A 14535-nucleotide genomic window follows, 5' to 3' on the forward strand; every position below is an offset into this window, starting at 1 on the left:
TATGTGGGGTAATACCTGATCCACAGGGTCCCAGATCTCCAGGTCTCCTTCTTTCTGTCCCTTTCTAACATCCTTGACGGTGAATCCTCCCTCCATGTTGATCTTCTTGTGCTGCTCAAAGAAAACAAGGAGAGCACCGTTTTCAGGAATTATGACAAATCGTTTCCACTGACGCGCGGATGCGCTCAGACCACATTACCTTGAGTATGATCTTGCCCTTCAGCTGCGTGGGTGAAGGCAGCTGCTCGGCCAGGTGCTCCACGGGTTCGATCAGCAGTTTGTCTCCAAATACTTCTCTGAAAGTACGAGCCATCTGACGCTGCTGATCTACAGGGCAGTGCTCCTCTATGGACAGAATCACCGGGAACCTGAGACAACGAGACGTGGTTACCGAGATGTTCTGAATGGTCCAATGAAAAAACAGAATCCTTCCCAATGAATTAAGAGGCTGACAAAAAGTTCTTAAATCATCACATTGAATCGCTGCTTCTGCAGTTTAGCTCAGATTCACAGAACTGCAATGTTGATTTATCTGGATCCATCATCAGCTTATATTCAGATCTAACAGCAGTCAAAGGCAGCATTTTTTGAGTAACACGTCTGGTTGTTTTGATTCTTACTCTGAGGTGACAAAAGCGTGCTCGTTTATCGCTCTGACCACATCCTCAAACTTGATCTTCGTCGTCCTGCTCCAGCCATGGTAAATGATTGGCTCCCCGGGGCCCTCCCAGCAGTCCACTGTTTGCATTCAGTAACACACAAAGAGACACTGTGAACACACTGAGTGAGCAAAAAAAACTCTTATTAAAAACTCTTGTTTTACATGTAATGGTATGAGTCATGTCCAAAGTTAAAGCAATCAACTGTGGTTCTGTGACATTTACGTCAAACGTTACTAAGCATTAAATAAGAGTTTGGCCAAATTAAGCTGAAAAGCCCCAAAACATCGAGTGGACGGGGTGGTTAATTTATATGTTAGAAACCATATAAGACAGACAAGAGTTAAAATAAATCTTATTTCAGTCACTGATTTTTGTTCTGCCTACATTAACATGTGTCTTGAGGGAGCCAATCAAAAGTGGACAGCTCAAAATCAAAGTTCTGCTCTCACATCTCGACGAGGGCCTGCGATCACTTCTTGCTCACTTTGATACAAACTAGCATGCACAGAGTTTCCATTTTCAAAGATCAAATGTGTAATCAGCAGCCGTGCACTTAGAGACTGTGACGTTAACCGCGAGTTTTTGGGCAAACACGTGGAGACCCCAGCAGTCGCTCTGACCTGCACCAGCCAACTTTCTTTCGTTTTTTTTTTTGGAAGCATATTTGATGAATGAGATATTGGGGCAGGAGCATTACTGAGTGTTAGAGCTGGCTCGCTGGTCTGTAAGGCGTACAAAAGACTTTATCGACTATTCAATACTTGTTAGTGTCTTTTACACTTGGACATTGTATTAAAATCGGCAGCCTTGCTCAGGACACATCTACACACGCTGGTAAAAGCATGCGGCCGTAGCCCAGTCAGCCCAGATTACGCTGAGACGTTGGTTTGAATGATCAGACGTCACTGCTTGCTTCCTTCCTTCGTCACCGTCTTTGAGCTGTCCACTTGCAACAGAATCACTCAGGATGCATGCTAATGCCGGGCCTGAACAGTGGCGTCATTCGGGTGCAGCACACGCCGGGAGTTTGATACTAACATTCGACGCAGCGGCATCCCAGACGCAGACAGCGGACATAAGCCTCTGTGGACGACTCGCTGCGAATCTGATCACCTGTCAGGTAGCTGTTGAAGAGCAACAGGAGACATTTTATCTTTCACACATAGAGACATTTAAACCAACAGTATGTGGAAATATTACTGAGCATCATTAGTATGTGTGACGGAGTCAAACTGACGTGTTGTGTGAGGAGTTGACCCAGTAATGCGACAAAGGGTTGTTCATGTCCACGTTGCTGATGTCTGAGAACTTCTCATCCCAAATACAATTCTCCTTGGAAAACAGGAAGCCGAGGAACTGGAAGAGGAGAAACGCTTCAGATTTCAGAGTAATCTAACCCGTTCCCCCAGCCCCGCCCCTGCAGACTCCACAACGCTGTAGAACTGCTACGGGATGATTGTGTATTCACTTAAACACTCCAAAAACTTAAAGACTGCTTTCTGTTGATCAGAATTTCGAGCAAGTTTTTTAACACAACTGCATTCCTGCCAAAACTCAGTTTTAGCATCGATTGTCAAACTTGGTGCAGAAGAAGGAAGATGGTGTCCACTCATGTTGGTGCTGAATACCTCGCTCACGGTGAACTCCGGGTCATTGGTTTTTCTCATGGTGTCATCAATAAAGGTTGTCATCAGCTCTCTGACTTGGTTCAGATCATTGGCCCAAGTTTCCTGATGGATGAAAGGGCCAAAATAAATAAATAAATAAATAACTAAAAATCACACATCAGACTGCGACGGTTCATTTCAAACACTTTTTTTCTAGTCCCAGAGCTGTGTGATGTCAGCGAAAGAGGAAATCCATAAACATGCTGCTCTCTGTATATGAGGAAATCAGATGAAAGCCTTAGCAGACTTTAGAGAGAGGAGGGGAACTACATGGCTTGCTTTAGATAGAGTGTAAATTAAGTAACCGCACCACAGTCAGTGGCGACTAACGGAATAAATGTACCGCCCTTACGTATTTAAAATGCAAAATATGAGTAACTGTATTCTGTTAGAGTTACTGTTTGAAAAGGTGGTATTCAGTTACTTTGTTGAAATAAATAATTTCCCCCAGGGATCAATAAAGTATTCTGATTCTGATAAATGGATTGCACGGCAGTCTTTTCCTGTTTCATATGTTCAGCTTTGCTCTCTCTAGTTTTGGTAATTCCATGCACAAAACACGCATTAAGAGGCTCTAATGTCTGTGTCTCAGTCTCGCGGCCCATGTCACCCCTAGTTGCACGCCGCATAATGACTTGAAGAAATATTTTAAAAAATTATTCACAAAATGATTTAATATGAAGGCAATAGGCAGAGTGTTACAGGCATCGGCCCAAAGAATGTAGCCTGATGGGCAGTGTAGTCCGTGCTGCAGGGAGAATGGACCCGTGATGTTTCTGTGAGCGAGGAGGGAGAAAAAGGAAAAGTACGAGCTGTCACCGAGCAGAACCAGGAGCTGGAAGCATGTAAATATAATAATAACCACTGCAGCCAAGAAGAGTGCCTGACGAGCCCAGCTGTAAGTAAGCTGTTAAGACTCGACTGTACACTGTGTTCGTGTTTGTAAGCAGCCTTTCAACGCCTCTCTCTGTCTCTCGCTAGCAAACTTGACCCAGACAACAAAGTAAAGCTAGTTTTCAGCTACGAGCCCGACACGAACCGGACGTATTAGCCAGAGGTCCCTTTACTACAGTTCGGAGCCGCGGACCTGTTTTATATACGAGATCGCTGCAAAAAGTGCAGCCTTACCTAATGTCCACCTACTGTTACTCATTTATATTAAGATTTAAACATCTAGTTGTGTTGGTATGGAGAGTAACCGTCAGCAATAGTAATAAATCACACAGCAATAGTTCATTCATGTAGTTGCAAAAAGCATGATAATATATTAAGTAATCCAAAGTATTCAGAATACATTGCTCTCATTGAGTAACGTAACAGAATATGTTACAAAATACATTTTGGGGCATGTAATCTGTAATCTGTAGTGGAATACATTTTAAAAGTAACCTTCACAACACTGGCCACAGTACAGTTAATTTAGGTCCTTTTAAGTGTGAAGGGGAGTGTTTTTAATCTGCATATCGGTCCAGCGAGCACACTGAACTCTTCTGCTGTAAGAGCACGATAAATGAAAAGGAAGAAAAGGAAAAACAGTAAATTCTATAACTGGTCCCAGCTGTTGATGACTGCACTGTGGTGAATCTGGGAACCACCTAGTCAGCAATCTACAAACTGTCTTTGGGCCAAAGCTGACCAGGGGGGCCAAGCAGGCTCCATCTGAGACATTCAGCCCTGTGCTGACATTCAAAGAGACCAGCGGCAGACAGCGAGACACTTCGGTCATCACTCTGTGGCCTTCAGGTGGCTGCTGTTACAGCCAGATTACAAAACAAATTGATGCACAGTTATAAAATCTACCAAATCAAACACACACCGATTCTGAACCATTTTAGTACAGCCCAAAATAGCTTCATCAGCCACATATATTTCTGTAATATACAACTGTCGACACAAGAGTTACATTTCAGTGTGCGTTCTGTTAGCAATAAGCTAATATTGCTAACATATAGATTTAAGTACTGCAGCTCATTTAAAAATCAAACCAGAGGCGAGTTCAGTGCACAGCTGCAGGGCTAAAACAGGGCAACAAAACCAAGATAAACTTCTCTGCACAGCGAGGAAGTCAATAATGAATGATATCATATCACTGTTCCCCTTCCTTATAAATAAGAACTGAACATAAGCTAACCTTCCATCATCCGCCAGCTCACTGGTGACTTGTTGGGGGTAAACTTTGCTAGTCTGCAAATCTTTTAATGAGAAAATCTGTAATGCCGAGATGAAAGTAAAAATGAAAGTAACATTTTCTAGTTTCTGAAAATGTGCCCGTTTAGAAACCCCAACCTTACCCCTACACCTGGACGAGTCGCTGGTGACCTGATATCATAGTCAGGGCTGCACATAAGTGGCCCGTAGGTGCGCATTCGCTGTCAAAATAAAAGATGCACACCAGATAAGAAGTTGCGATGTGCGTTTGCGTCCATATAAAAGGCACTGTTTTCGTCCGCTAGAGTGGGATTTTCACAGCATATTCCGCACCACATCTTTGTGCGTTCATCATTTGTTTGAAGCCAGCTCACCTCCTGCAACCACTTTTCCGAGAATACGTGCTTCTTTTGCGGTTCGGACTCCTGACATTTCTTTGGAGGTGGAGGAACACCACAGTAATTGCTTAAAGGAGCTTCTTCGACATCTTGAGGAGTTCTAAACAAATGTCTGTCCTCCTCCAGAAAATCTTATGTACGCAAACGTGCGTTGCAACTTCTTATCTGGCGCGCATCTTTTATTTTGACAGCGAATGTGCACCTGCAGACCACTTATGTGCACCCCTGATCATAGTACCACCCTATTAGAGCACTTCGCTCTCGCTCTGCAGGCCTACTTGTTGTTCCTAGAGTATTTAAAAGTAGAATGGGAGGCAGAGCCTTCAGTTTTCAGGCCCCTCTTCTGTGGAACCAGCTTCCAGTTTGGATTCAGGAGAAAGACACTATCTCTACTTTCAAGATTCAAACTTTCCTTTTTGCTAAAGCATATAGTTAGGGCTGGACCAGGTGACCCTGAGTCCTCCCTTAGTTATGCTGCAATAGGTCAAGGCTGAAATCAGGAAACAAAATCCAGGAGCAACAAGAGGTGATGAGACAAGTGGAAACAGGTGGGGAACACAGCAGGAAGTAATGAGAGGACAAGACAAGGGAAGCAAAACTGAAAGCAAAGCACAAGGAATGGCTAACTATCAAAATAAAACAGGAAGTGAGAGAACACAGACAAGAATGAACTTAATACAGGAGGACTGACACAAGAGGACAGAACAGCGGGGAGAACTCAAGTCTGAATGAACTCGGAAACTAGTATCCGGCATAAATAAAGGAGGAAATACATGAAACAATATTGAAAAAGAAAAATATTTCAATAATCCAAACTCTGGGTAAGATGACCCAGGACCATGACAAATGATGACATATATGTCCTTTAAGTGGGTGTAACTGTAAGCAAAGACCTCAGCAGGCATGTTAGGATGAATCCAGGCAATTATTTTACAGCCTCACGTGGAGTCATGAGTCTGATTCATAATATGACTTAAAGCTGCATGCATAGAATCACCAGAAAATTCTAAAAGCTTCAGAAGTTTTGTTGACTTTGCCTCCAAATAACGTTTAAACGTTTTTATCCCTGCAAACTGTCGTTCTCACACACATGTGCACTGCGTAAACACATTACAGCTTCACTTAAGTACCCATCAAGACATGTACAGTATCCCTGTTCATCACACCAGATGAACCAACGCCACACTAGTTACAATTATAATAAATAGAAGTACATTTACCCATATCTTTGCTATGACAGTGAAAAGAAAGATGAATTCCACCACTCAGCTGGTCCTGGACGTGTGCTGGCTGCAGTATGATTGGCAGTGTTGGGACTAACGCGTTATTAAGTAACGCGTTACAGTAACTACGTTATTATTGTGGTAACGAGCACGGTAACTAGTTATTATGCCAAAATCAGGAACGCGTTAGTCGTTACTGGGATTTAGATAGGGTCGTTACTCGTTACTTCGTGTGGTGGCATCGCGGAGCTTCCACAGATTCAGTAACATTAGCAAGTGGTGGAGGCAGCAGGTGGATGAAGGAAAAGGGACGCAGAAGGAAAAGAGACCCGAGGCGGCCGCCGGTCCAAGTGTGAACTGAACTTCAGGTAAGAAGTTATGACCTGCAGTCTCTCTGGGTCAGATATAAACCAAGGTGGAGTTTATTTTCGTTATTCTGACTTTTTCCGTACTGCGTGCTAGCTAGCATGACGGAGTTTCTATACAGCTGGGTGGGTGCTATGATGTTAATGATGTTGAACTTTATTTTGTTCATAAGTTATTAGAGTTGCCAACCGTCCCGTCTGGTATTCAGAGAAAATATTACGCGTTTCTTATTGAGGTGAAAAGGAACAGTTTGTCCCGTAATTCAGCTACAATGGAAAAGACACAAAGCTGGAATTATTCTGTGTTTACGCTGCACAGCTGCCTCTTCTTCTCTCATCCTCTCACCCTCTCTCTCTCCTGTTTCTACTTCAATCATGAAACTGATCAATGATCAGCTGATCGGCTCTCTTGTTTGTTTATCGACCACTTTGCGCCGAAAGAGGAAACCAGTCGCGCTAAACAACAGCAGCACGTTTAAGCTTGATCAGCTGTTGAGAAACAGGTTTACCTTTTAGGTGACATGAATGAGTTGAAGTTATGAACTGTTTCTGAGAGACAAATAACACCAGGATCCTTTTTTAGGTAGCTGACAGCTGGTAACTGTGCAGGGGCGGGTCTAGCAAAGTGTTGCCAGGGGGGCAGGTAGGGCATTAACGGGGAAAGGGGGAACAAAGAAATACTTTTCTTTCTTATTCTCATTTAAAATGTCTAGCTTTTAAAAAATAATTATCTGAATCTTACAACAAACGATTGATAGATTGATGCATATATACCATCAGAACAGTGTACATCACTGTCACAACAGGGTTTATTATCATTCAAAGGCTTTATGATTTTTCTAATAATGGCGGGCCGGTCTCTAGTCAAAATGTCCGGGCCAATTTTCTGTCCCAGTCCAGCCCTGTATGCAGCTCATCTGCAGTCTGGTGTTACCTACATCTTCCTATTCAGAAGGCAGAATTTCTGAGTTCTGAATACAATCGAAAGAACCACGACTGCAGTTTTTGTGTTGATGTAAAAGGCGCACATGACGCTGTGACGTAGGCTAGAATCATGGCAGCAGTCAATGACGGTCCAGGCGTGGGATTTCTCTCGTGGAAATGTGCACATTATTTTTTCCTTTCTATTGGTAGGTGGCACAGTGCACTGTGGCAAGTAAGCAAGCTAGAAGACTGGCAAAGTTATGGAAGCAACACATTAACAAGAGAATTCTGAGTAAAACCAAAGTTACTTTGCCTAGTAAGGTAAGGTAAGGTAAGGTAACTTTATTTATACCTAAAGACAAGGTAAATTTGCTTTACAGAAAAATGACAGCATTTGACATCCCTTTAAAAACACACATACCTAGTAAATATATAAAACTCACTGTTACTAGTTACTTTGAAAGTAACGAGTAACTTGAAGTAACTGAGTTACTTTTGAGAGAAGTAACTAGTAATGTAACTAAGTTACTATTTTAAAGTAACTTACCCAACACTGATGATTGGTTATATTTAATCTGTTTGGCTCTTTTCCACCTTCAAAGTTTCCAAATTCTACTCAGGATTCCTCGAGTGCCAGGTTTGCTCCGTGTCTGCTTCCTGCATAATCCTCACCCTAAATATAGTCACGGCTTGTCCGACATGCTCGTTATTCCTTGTAGCTTGTTTACCTGTTGCTGATAGATGAGAAATCGTTGGAAATCGTGCAGGAGAACGGCCGAAGCATCCGGTTTGTCTGTGTTACTGCAGGACGGAGGAGAGAGGGAACACACATTCACACGATGCCGTCAGAGCATCCTTCATCAGATCGCTATTATTTACACGAGAGGAAACGGGATCTCACCCCAGAATGAAGGCGCAGGATTCTTTCTTGAACTCGTCAAGAATCTGAGAAAAAACAAACCCAGCATGAATGAAAGGGCTACAAAAACAAGAACCTGTGTCTGGTGATATTATGTGATGTCATTCATTCATACAAACCTCATTCTGCTCAAACATGAGAAGGTTGTAAAATTTATGAAACTGCTCAAAGTCCAGGCGATCCTTCTTCGAGCCCACTTCCTGCGAAAGCAGAGCATGAAAACTGTGATCAAGCTGACGGGAGCAGCTGCAGACGACTGTTTTGTGTTCTGAGGGGGTTTAACTATGTTTTTAAAAATGCATCCGCAAAGTGGAAATACCTGGAACTTTTCTTTCAAAGTGCGAGAGCTCGGCGCCTTGTAGTTCATCAAAGGAAGCAGTGCCTTCAGTTCCTTCAAGGAGATGCTGGATATGAGACAAAAAACCCAGTGTGATCAGACTGGAAACCATTTATTATTACTGGTTATAGCATGTTCAGACACTGTCCTGTGTGCAGAAAAAAGCCCACTTAACATCAGGTATAGAACAGATTTTTTTACAAGTGTACGCAATGTGAAATTATTCTGAGATCCAGATTACATCCACAAGAAATTTTAAAGTTTCCAGGGTTGAAAGGCGCAGCATCAGTAACACAGGGTAGTACTATCTGTGACGCATTGCAGAGTAACAGAAGCTTGCATCGCTAAGTGCATTATGGGTAAACTTTAAAGGGTCGGATCAGCATGAACAGGTTTACCAGACTTATGTCCTGCCGTGATTTCAACTTTGTTCCAATTAATTTCTCATCCTGTTACATGATGAACACAGTCAAGTGCTGTTTATGTGTTCCATACAACAGTTTGGACATTCAGTCATTTCACGCTCTGAGCATGCAGGAGGGCGTGGACCACAGAGTCGCAGCAACTGAGCATGCTCTCTCCACAGTTTGTTGCTTCACTAACTCTTCAGCTCGAGACATCTAGCTACATGTTAAATATAGCCAGCTGGAATATTTAGCTTCTGTTCATTTTTAAAGAATCCATATTAAACACAGCAGGTGGCTGAAGGCAAACAGGCGCTAGTGCTGGTGGGACCAGAGATCGGGGCTGCAGCACACTGGTAAAACCACTGGATTTATTTTGTAAAAAAAAAAGAAATATTAGTAAGTATCATAAACTAAACAGTTAGTAGGTAATCTTTATATTCAGCATACCTGTTTGTCTTGGTCTGATTAACAGAATACATCTGCTTCCTCAGCCAGCTGGAGGGGCAATAACACAGAGAGAGCAATGATCAGAGCAGCACAGCCACAAATAACTATGGAAGTGTGTGTGTGTGTGTGTGTGTGTGTGTGTGTCCTGTTAAGTCATGGAAACACAGCTGGGTGTCTGTGTGTGTCTGTAGGTGTTTGCATGACTCATATTGTTAGGTGCATCCTAACAGTATGTATAATGTAACATTTGAAAGCAAAGACTTGATAAAAGTGTAGTTTATGTTTAGATCATGGAAAAACAAAGACCTCAAACAGTTCACATTTTTACTTTTAAAGCCCGCTTTGTTAAGTTAAGTGGGCCGAACATGTGAAACTTCACATTCTGTCGCTCTAAAGATGCTTGACTGCACATTTAAACCCTGAAATATCTTAATATAAGATAAAGAAGTGGAGCACCTCTCAGTTTTTCTACGTGATAAGGTTTCTGGTAGCTCACTGCCACAATGTGCTGTATTTGCAAAAAAATTTTTTCTTTTTTTTTTAAAACCACAATTTATATAGTAGACAGTGAAAAACAGGAACTTTCCTGTCATTTAAATGTTTATCTGTCACTTAAATACTTCGGTGTCAGATGAAATGGCTCGGGGGAGGTGTTTATCAGCAGGAAAAGCTGCAAAACATATAAAAATACAGTTAAAAGTCCAAAACTTTCTGCCATCTTTTACATTTTCCAAAGCTGTCTGGCAGGCTGGTCTTTTCCAGGCCAGTTCTGGCCCCCAGGCCACATGTTTGACACCGCTACCTTAGGGTAATGTTTTGCTTTAAATTCGAGGCAACTATGGTTGGAGGACATCTTCACAGAATGAATAAATGTCAGTGTCTGAGGTGATGTAAACACTGCAGCGTGCACGGCTACCTCTCTATGAGCACCGGGGTTGGTGATGCCCGAGTCTCCTCCCTCAGCATTTCAAGTCCCACCAGCCATTTCTGCGCCTCATCCACAGAATCAGCTGCACAGTGAGAAAAAAAAGACTCATTACTCAAAGATGTGTTCGTGAAAACACCAGTGGATTTGGTTATATTACATAGGTAACACCAAAACTACCGTTTACCCCTAAAACAAATTAGCCTGCACTGGGCACTTCCTGGAGCAACAGGTGCACTTATGCACTGAAAAGCTTCAAAAGAACTTAACAGCAAGCGTGGGAAATGAAAAGAAGATGCAAATACATCACGCAAATCCACTTGGCAACTACGAGTTTGTTGTGCAGCAGATACATATTTCTGATGCTACTAAATTCTGTTATAAACACTGCATGGAACATCCATAAAGCTTCACCTCCCAGACTGAGGGTGCTGAGAACAAACTGGGAGCCGTAAAAGATGGTGAAGCAGGTGCTCTCATCGCGCTTGTCCTTCCCATCTTTGAAGCGTTCAAAGTCCTTGGAGTTCCTTCCCGGACGGATCTCCCGGATCTCAGACAGGTCCACTGAAACGCAGCACACGTGTTTCTTTAAAGCAGCTACAGTTTTTAAAGGATGTGATTTAACTATACAACCATCATCATTCCCGAAGGAGACCTTTAATGCATATTTCCAAACTTAGACTTTATTCATAGACTTTACTAAAGTAGAAATGTTTGATTTGGACTAACACTGGGCCCCTCAGTTCATCCTCCCCTTTATCAAACCTACTACAAACAGGGGGTGGAGCTTATGTGCACATAGTATCTTGCTCAAGGATATTTGGCATGCAGACTGGGTTCGAACCACTAACTTTGCACTTAGTAGCTGACCACCTCAGTTACAGCCACCCCATTTACCAATTATATCGCACAAACAGGATAATTAACTCATCTTTTCCCCAGAGCCATGTGATGAGATATCAGGCCTCTGTGCACAGATATGATAAACTCGTTTTTTATTTCCTTTTTAAAGTGGAGTCACCCTGTGTTCAGCAGGTGACCCATATGCCATAAGGATTCGAGGCTATGTTCTGTGTCTTTCTCCACTGTCCCATTAAATAAAGGTTAAAATACCCCAAATGCATATACAAGAATAAAGTGAAATCACACAATCAAGGAGAAATTTAGACAAAACATGCACATTGTTTTATAAACTGGAGTATATGATGTATGGTTAACTTCCTTTTTTAGCCACAGTCATCTCTGAAGCTTCATGAAGCTGATATTCAAAACTACACAATGAGCAGTGAAGTGCAGGAGATAACAGGTACTGTTCTATGTGCTGTGGTACCTCTTATACACTAATGTGCCTCCTGGCTTTTTGAGGTGTGGTTTGATATTTGTTTTTATAGGGATGTTGTGATTAGTCATAGGGTCACAGAAAAGAAACAGAAATGAGGCAGTGACCAAAATGGTAACACTGTGGCTTTAAAATGCCCAAAACACTGGCGGACGTTACCGTGGTTACATACATCGCTATATAGATACTAGGAAACGGGAAATAAGGTCACAGAGAAAGGAGTGTGGATGGTGTGGTTTAAAACATGTCACATCCTGCTTCAGATGAACCCATTTTTGAAAGTTGTGAACCAAACCTGACAGATTCTGAGCTGGAGCATCACGGTGTATGACAACAAGCCTTACAGAGGAAACAACAGTGGGACCCTCAGGTCGTACAACTGAGACTCAAATACTTACAGACGCCATCGGTCTTGTCCGCGGTACGTGTCCACGCCACCTGACGGGTCTCCATGATGACCTGCACAGTGAGGCGCTCTGCCTTCTGCCGAAACACCGTCATGACCACGCCCATCTCCAGGTCCCGCTTGATCACGATCTTCCTGTACTCAGTCATCTCGCCCTGCTGCCCCAAACGAGCCATCTCTGCAGCTGACACAGGGTGGGAGAAAGCCGAAGCGTGACTTTTGAATAATTAGGAAAACGTGGAAACATGAGTTTTTGCTGGCTGAGACTATTTTAAACAACAACTAACCCATCAGTCATCACAGGCACCTTGCAGCTGGTGCATACTAGAGTAAAATCCTCCCTGTTGTGACACATTTATGAATCCTGCAATAGCCTTTAAAGCAGAGCGTATGTTTTTCCCACAAACTCACCGAGAAACAAACCTCTCCTCCTGCTCCATAAATCATCCTTTACTCCAGAAGGCATCACTCAATCAATCCTGCCTTTATTTAAGTTACGAAATACGATGATGACAGGAAAAAAAAAAATCATGTTTTATTATTAATGTTGTGTTTATTCAATACATTTGGTTGCTGTTTTACTTTGAAATGTGCAGGTCTTTAATTTGAAAATGTCTGCCTTTAGAGAAAAAGTATTGTTTGTTTGTTTCAATCATGTAAACAATAGACAGAAGTTCATTTAGAAAAAATGCCACAAAAATAGAGCTAATATTTGGATACGTGCACACGTATCTAATCCCACCCCTTCGCCAGAAGTTATCAGTCAACATTTAATCAGCTTCCTTACTGATATAATCTGCAGTAAACTGTGACTCCACACAACAAAACCAATACCTCCACTTCATCCATTCACTTCCGCTTATCCTTTTCAGGGTCGCGGGGGGCGCTGGAGCCCATCCCAGCTGTCATAGGGCGAGAGGCGGGGTACACCCTGGACAGGTCGCCAGTCTGTCGCAAGGCTAACACACAGGGACAAACAACCATTCGCACTCACATTCATTTGCACATTCACACCTAGTGACAATTTGGGTTATCCAATTAACCTATCCCCACAAGCTGCACGGTGGTTAGCACTGTTGCCGCACAGCAAGAAGGTCCTGAGTTCAATTCCACCATCAGGCCGGGGTCTTTCTGTGTGGAGTTTGCATGTTCTCCCCGTGTTTGCGTGGGTTCCCTCCGGGTACTCCGGCTTCCTCCCACCATCCAATACCGCCACTTTTTAAAGTTAATTGCATAATACAGTAAGCATAAGCTAAACAGAGATATTCACTGAATTTCAGCATTTTTCTTTCTTTATAACTCTTTTTAAACTGCTTTATGTTTGGACGTTGCCTCAACTCCACACTCGGACTGGTCCACAGCTTCACTGCACGCACAGAAACACAAAGACTGTTCCCGGTATCACACAGTCACAGCTTGAAGTTACAAAAACACCTTAAGTTATAACTTCCTTCTCTCAAAAAGAACAGTGAGAAAGTAGTGAGTGTGTATATAACCTGTAACCTGCAGTGTGGATGATTTGAACTGTAAAAAGAGTAAACAGTAAATGCAATGTTGTTTTTTAGTTATTGCCCCAGACCTCTGCACAATAGCTTACGTAAGGTGAAACCAGTGAACAGTGGAAAATATGAAGTCCAGTCTAATACTAGCAGCATTGGACTGGATTAGTATTGCAATGCTAGTAATGCAACTAGCATTGCAATAGTATTACTAGTACTGCAATGCTTCTTGATACTTTGGAATGATTATATGTTATATATCATATCTTATTCTCTCCAGTTAAGTTTTTCATCTATTATTACCTCAAGAAATGTATTTTCACTCAGTATCAACTTCATTCATTTGAATGTTAACATTTGTACTTAAACTGCTATTACCAAATAACACAGTTTAGTTTTATTCAAATTTAATGACAATGTGTTTTTGTAAAGAACTTCATTTATTTGGTTAGTTGTCCCAGATCATCACCAGAGCAGGAAATGTTTGTATCATCAGCAAAGAGTGACATTTGTAATACTTTGAACACTTTAAAGGTGTCATTGATGTATAAGTTAAAGAATTATGGGCCCAAAACTGAGCCCTGGGGTACACCACAAGCAATGCCCATACATAAAGAGCAATAACCCTTTCATTTCACAAACTGCTTCCTGTCTCTTATATAATTCAGAACACAGTTTAAAACGACGCCTCTGGCACCATAAAGTTCCAGTTTTCTTATTAATATATCCTAATCTATAGGGTCAAATGTTTTTCTCAAGATTATGAACAACCCGGCCACATATTGATTTTTGTCTGTGGAATTTGTGATGTATTCTGTTGGATCTAATAGTGCCGATGATGTTGATCTTCTTCATCTGAAGCCGTACCC

At 42.2% G+C, this 14535-nt stretch overlaps 1 protein-coding gene across 2 annotated transcripts in view; it reads right to left on the reverse strand.

Annotated features, from left to right (window-relative positions):
- plcg2 (phospholipase C, gamma 2) overlaps window positions 1-14535 on the reverse strand; it is a 48626-nt gene that overhangs the window by 20871 nt on the left and 13220 nt on the right. For both annotated transcript variants that reach the window (XM_085280872.1, XM_085280873.1), the window contains exons 2-15: window positions 12160-12351; window positions 10837-10986; window positions 10414-10507; window positions 9498-9545; window positions 8626-8710; window positions 8426-8506; window positions 8289-8332; window positions 8116-8188; window positions 2291-2392; window positions 1900-2018; window positions 1701-1786; window positions 621-738; window positions 200-368; window positions 16-111 (exon numbers count right to left, since the gene is read on the reverse strand). In XM_085280872.1, coding sequence (XP_085136998.1) covers window positions 16-111; window positions 200-368; window positions 621-738; window positions 1701-1786; window positions 1900-2018; window positions 2291-2392; window positions 8116-8188; window positions 8289-8332; window positions 8426-8506; window positions 8626-8710; window positions 9498-9545; window positions 10414-10507; window positions 10837-10986; window positions 12160-12343 — 1449 coding nt within the window. In that variant the 5' untranslated portion in view covers window positions 12344-12351. The remainder of the gene's footprint in view (window positions 1-15; window positions 112-199; window positions 369-620; window positions 739-1700; window positions 1787-1899; window positions 2019-2290; window positions 2393-8115; window positions 8189-8288; window positions 8333-8425; window positions 8507-8625; window positions 8711-9497; window positions 9546-10413; window positions 10508-10836; window positions 10987-12159; window positions 12352-14535) is intronic.

Source organism: Mchenga conophoros, linkage group LG7 (assembly GCF_057382185.1).
Source record: "Mchenga conophoros isolate Kocher_MC1m ecotype Shallow Benthic linkage group LG7, M_conophoros_male_GT1.1, whole genome shotgun sequence".
NCBI lineage: Eukaryota > Metazoa > Chordata > Actinopteri > Cichliformes > Cichlidae > Mchenga > Mchenga conophoros.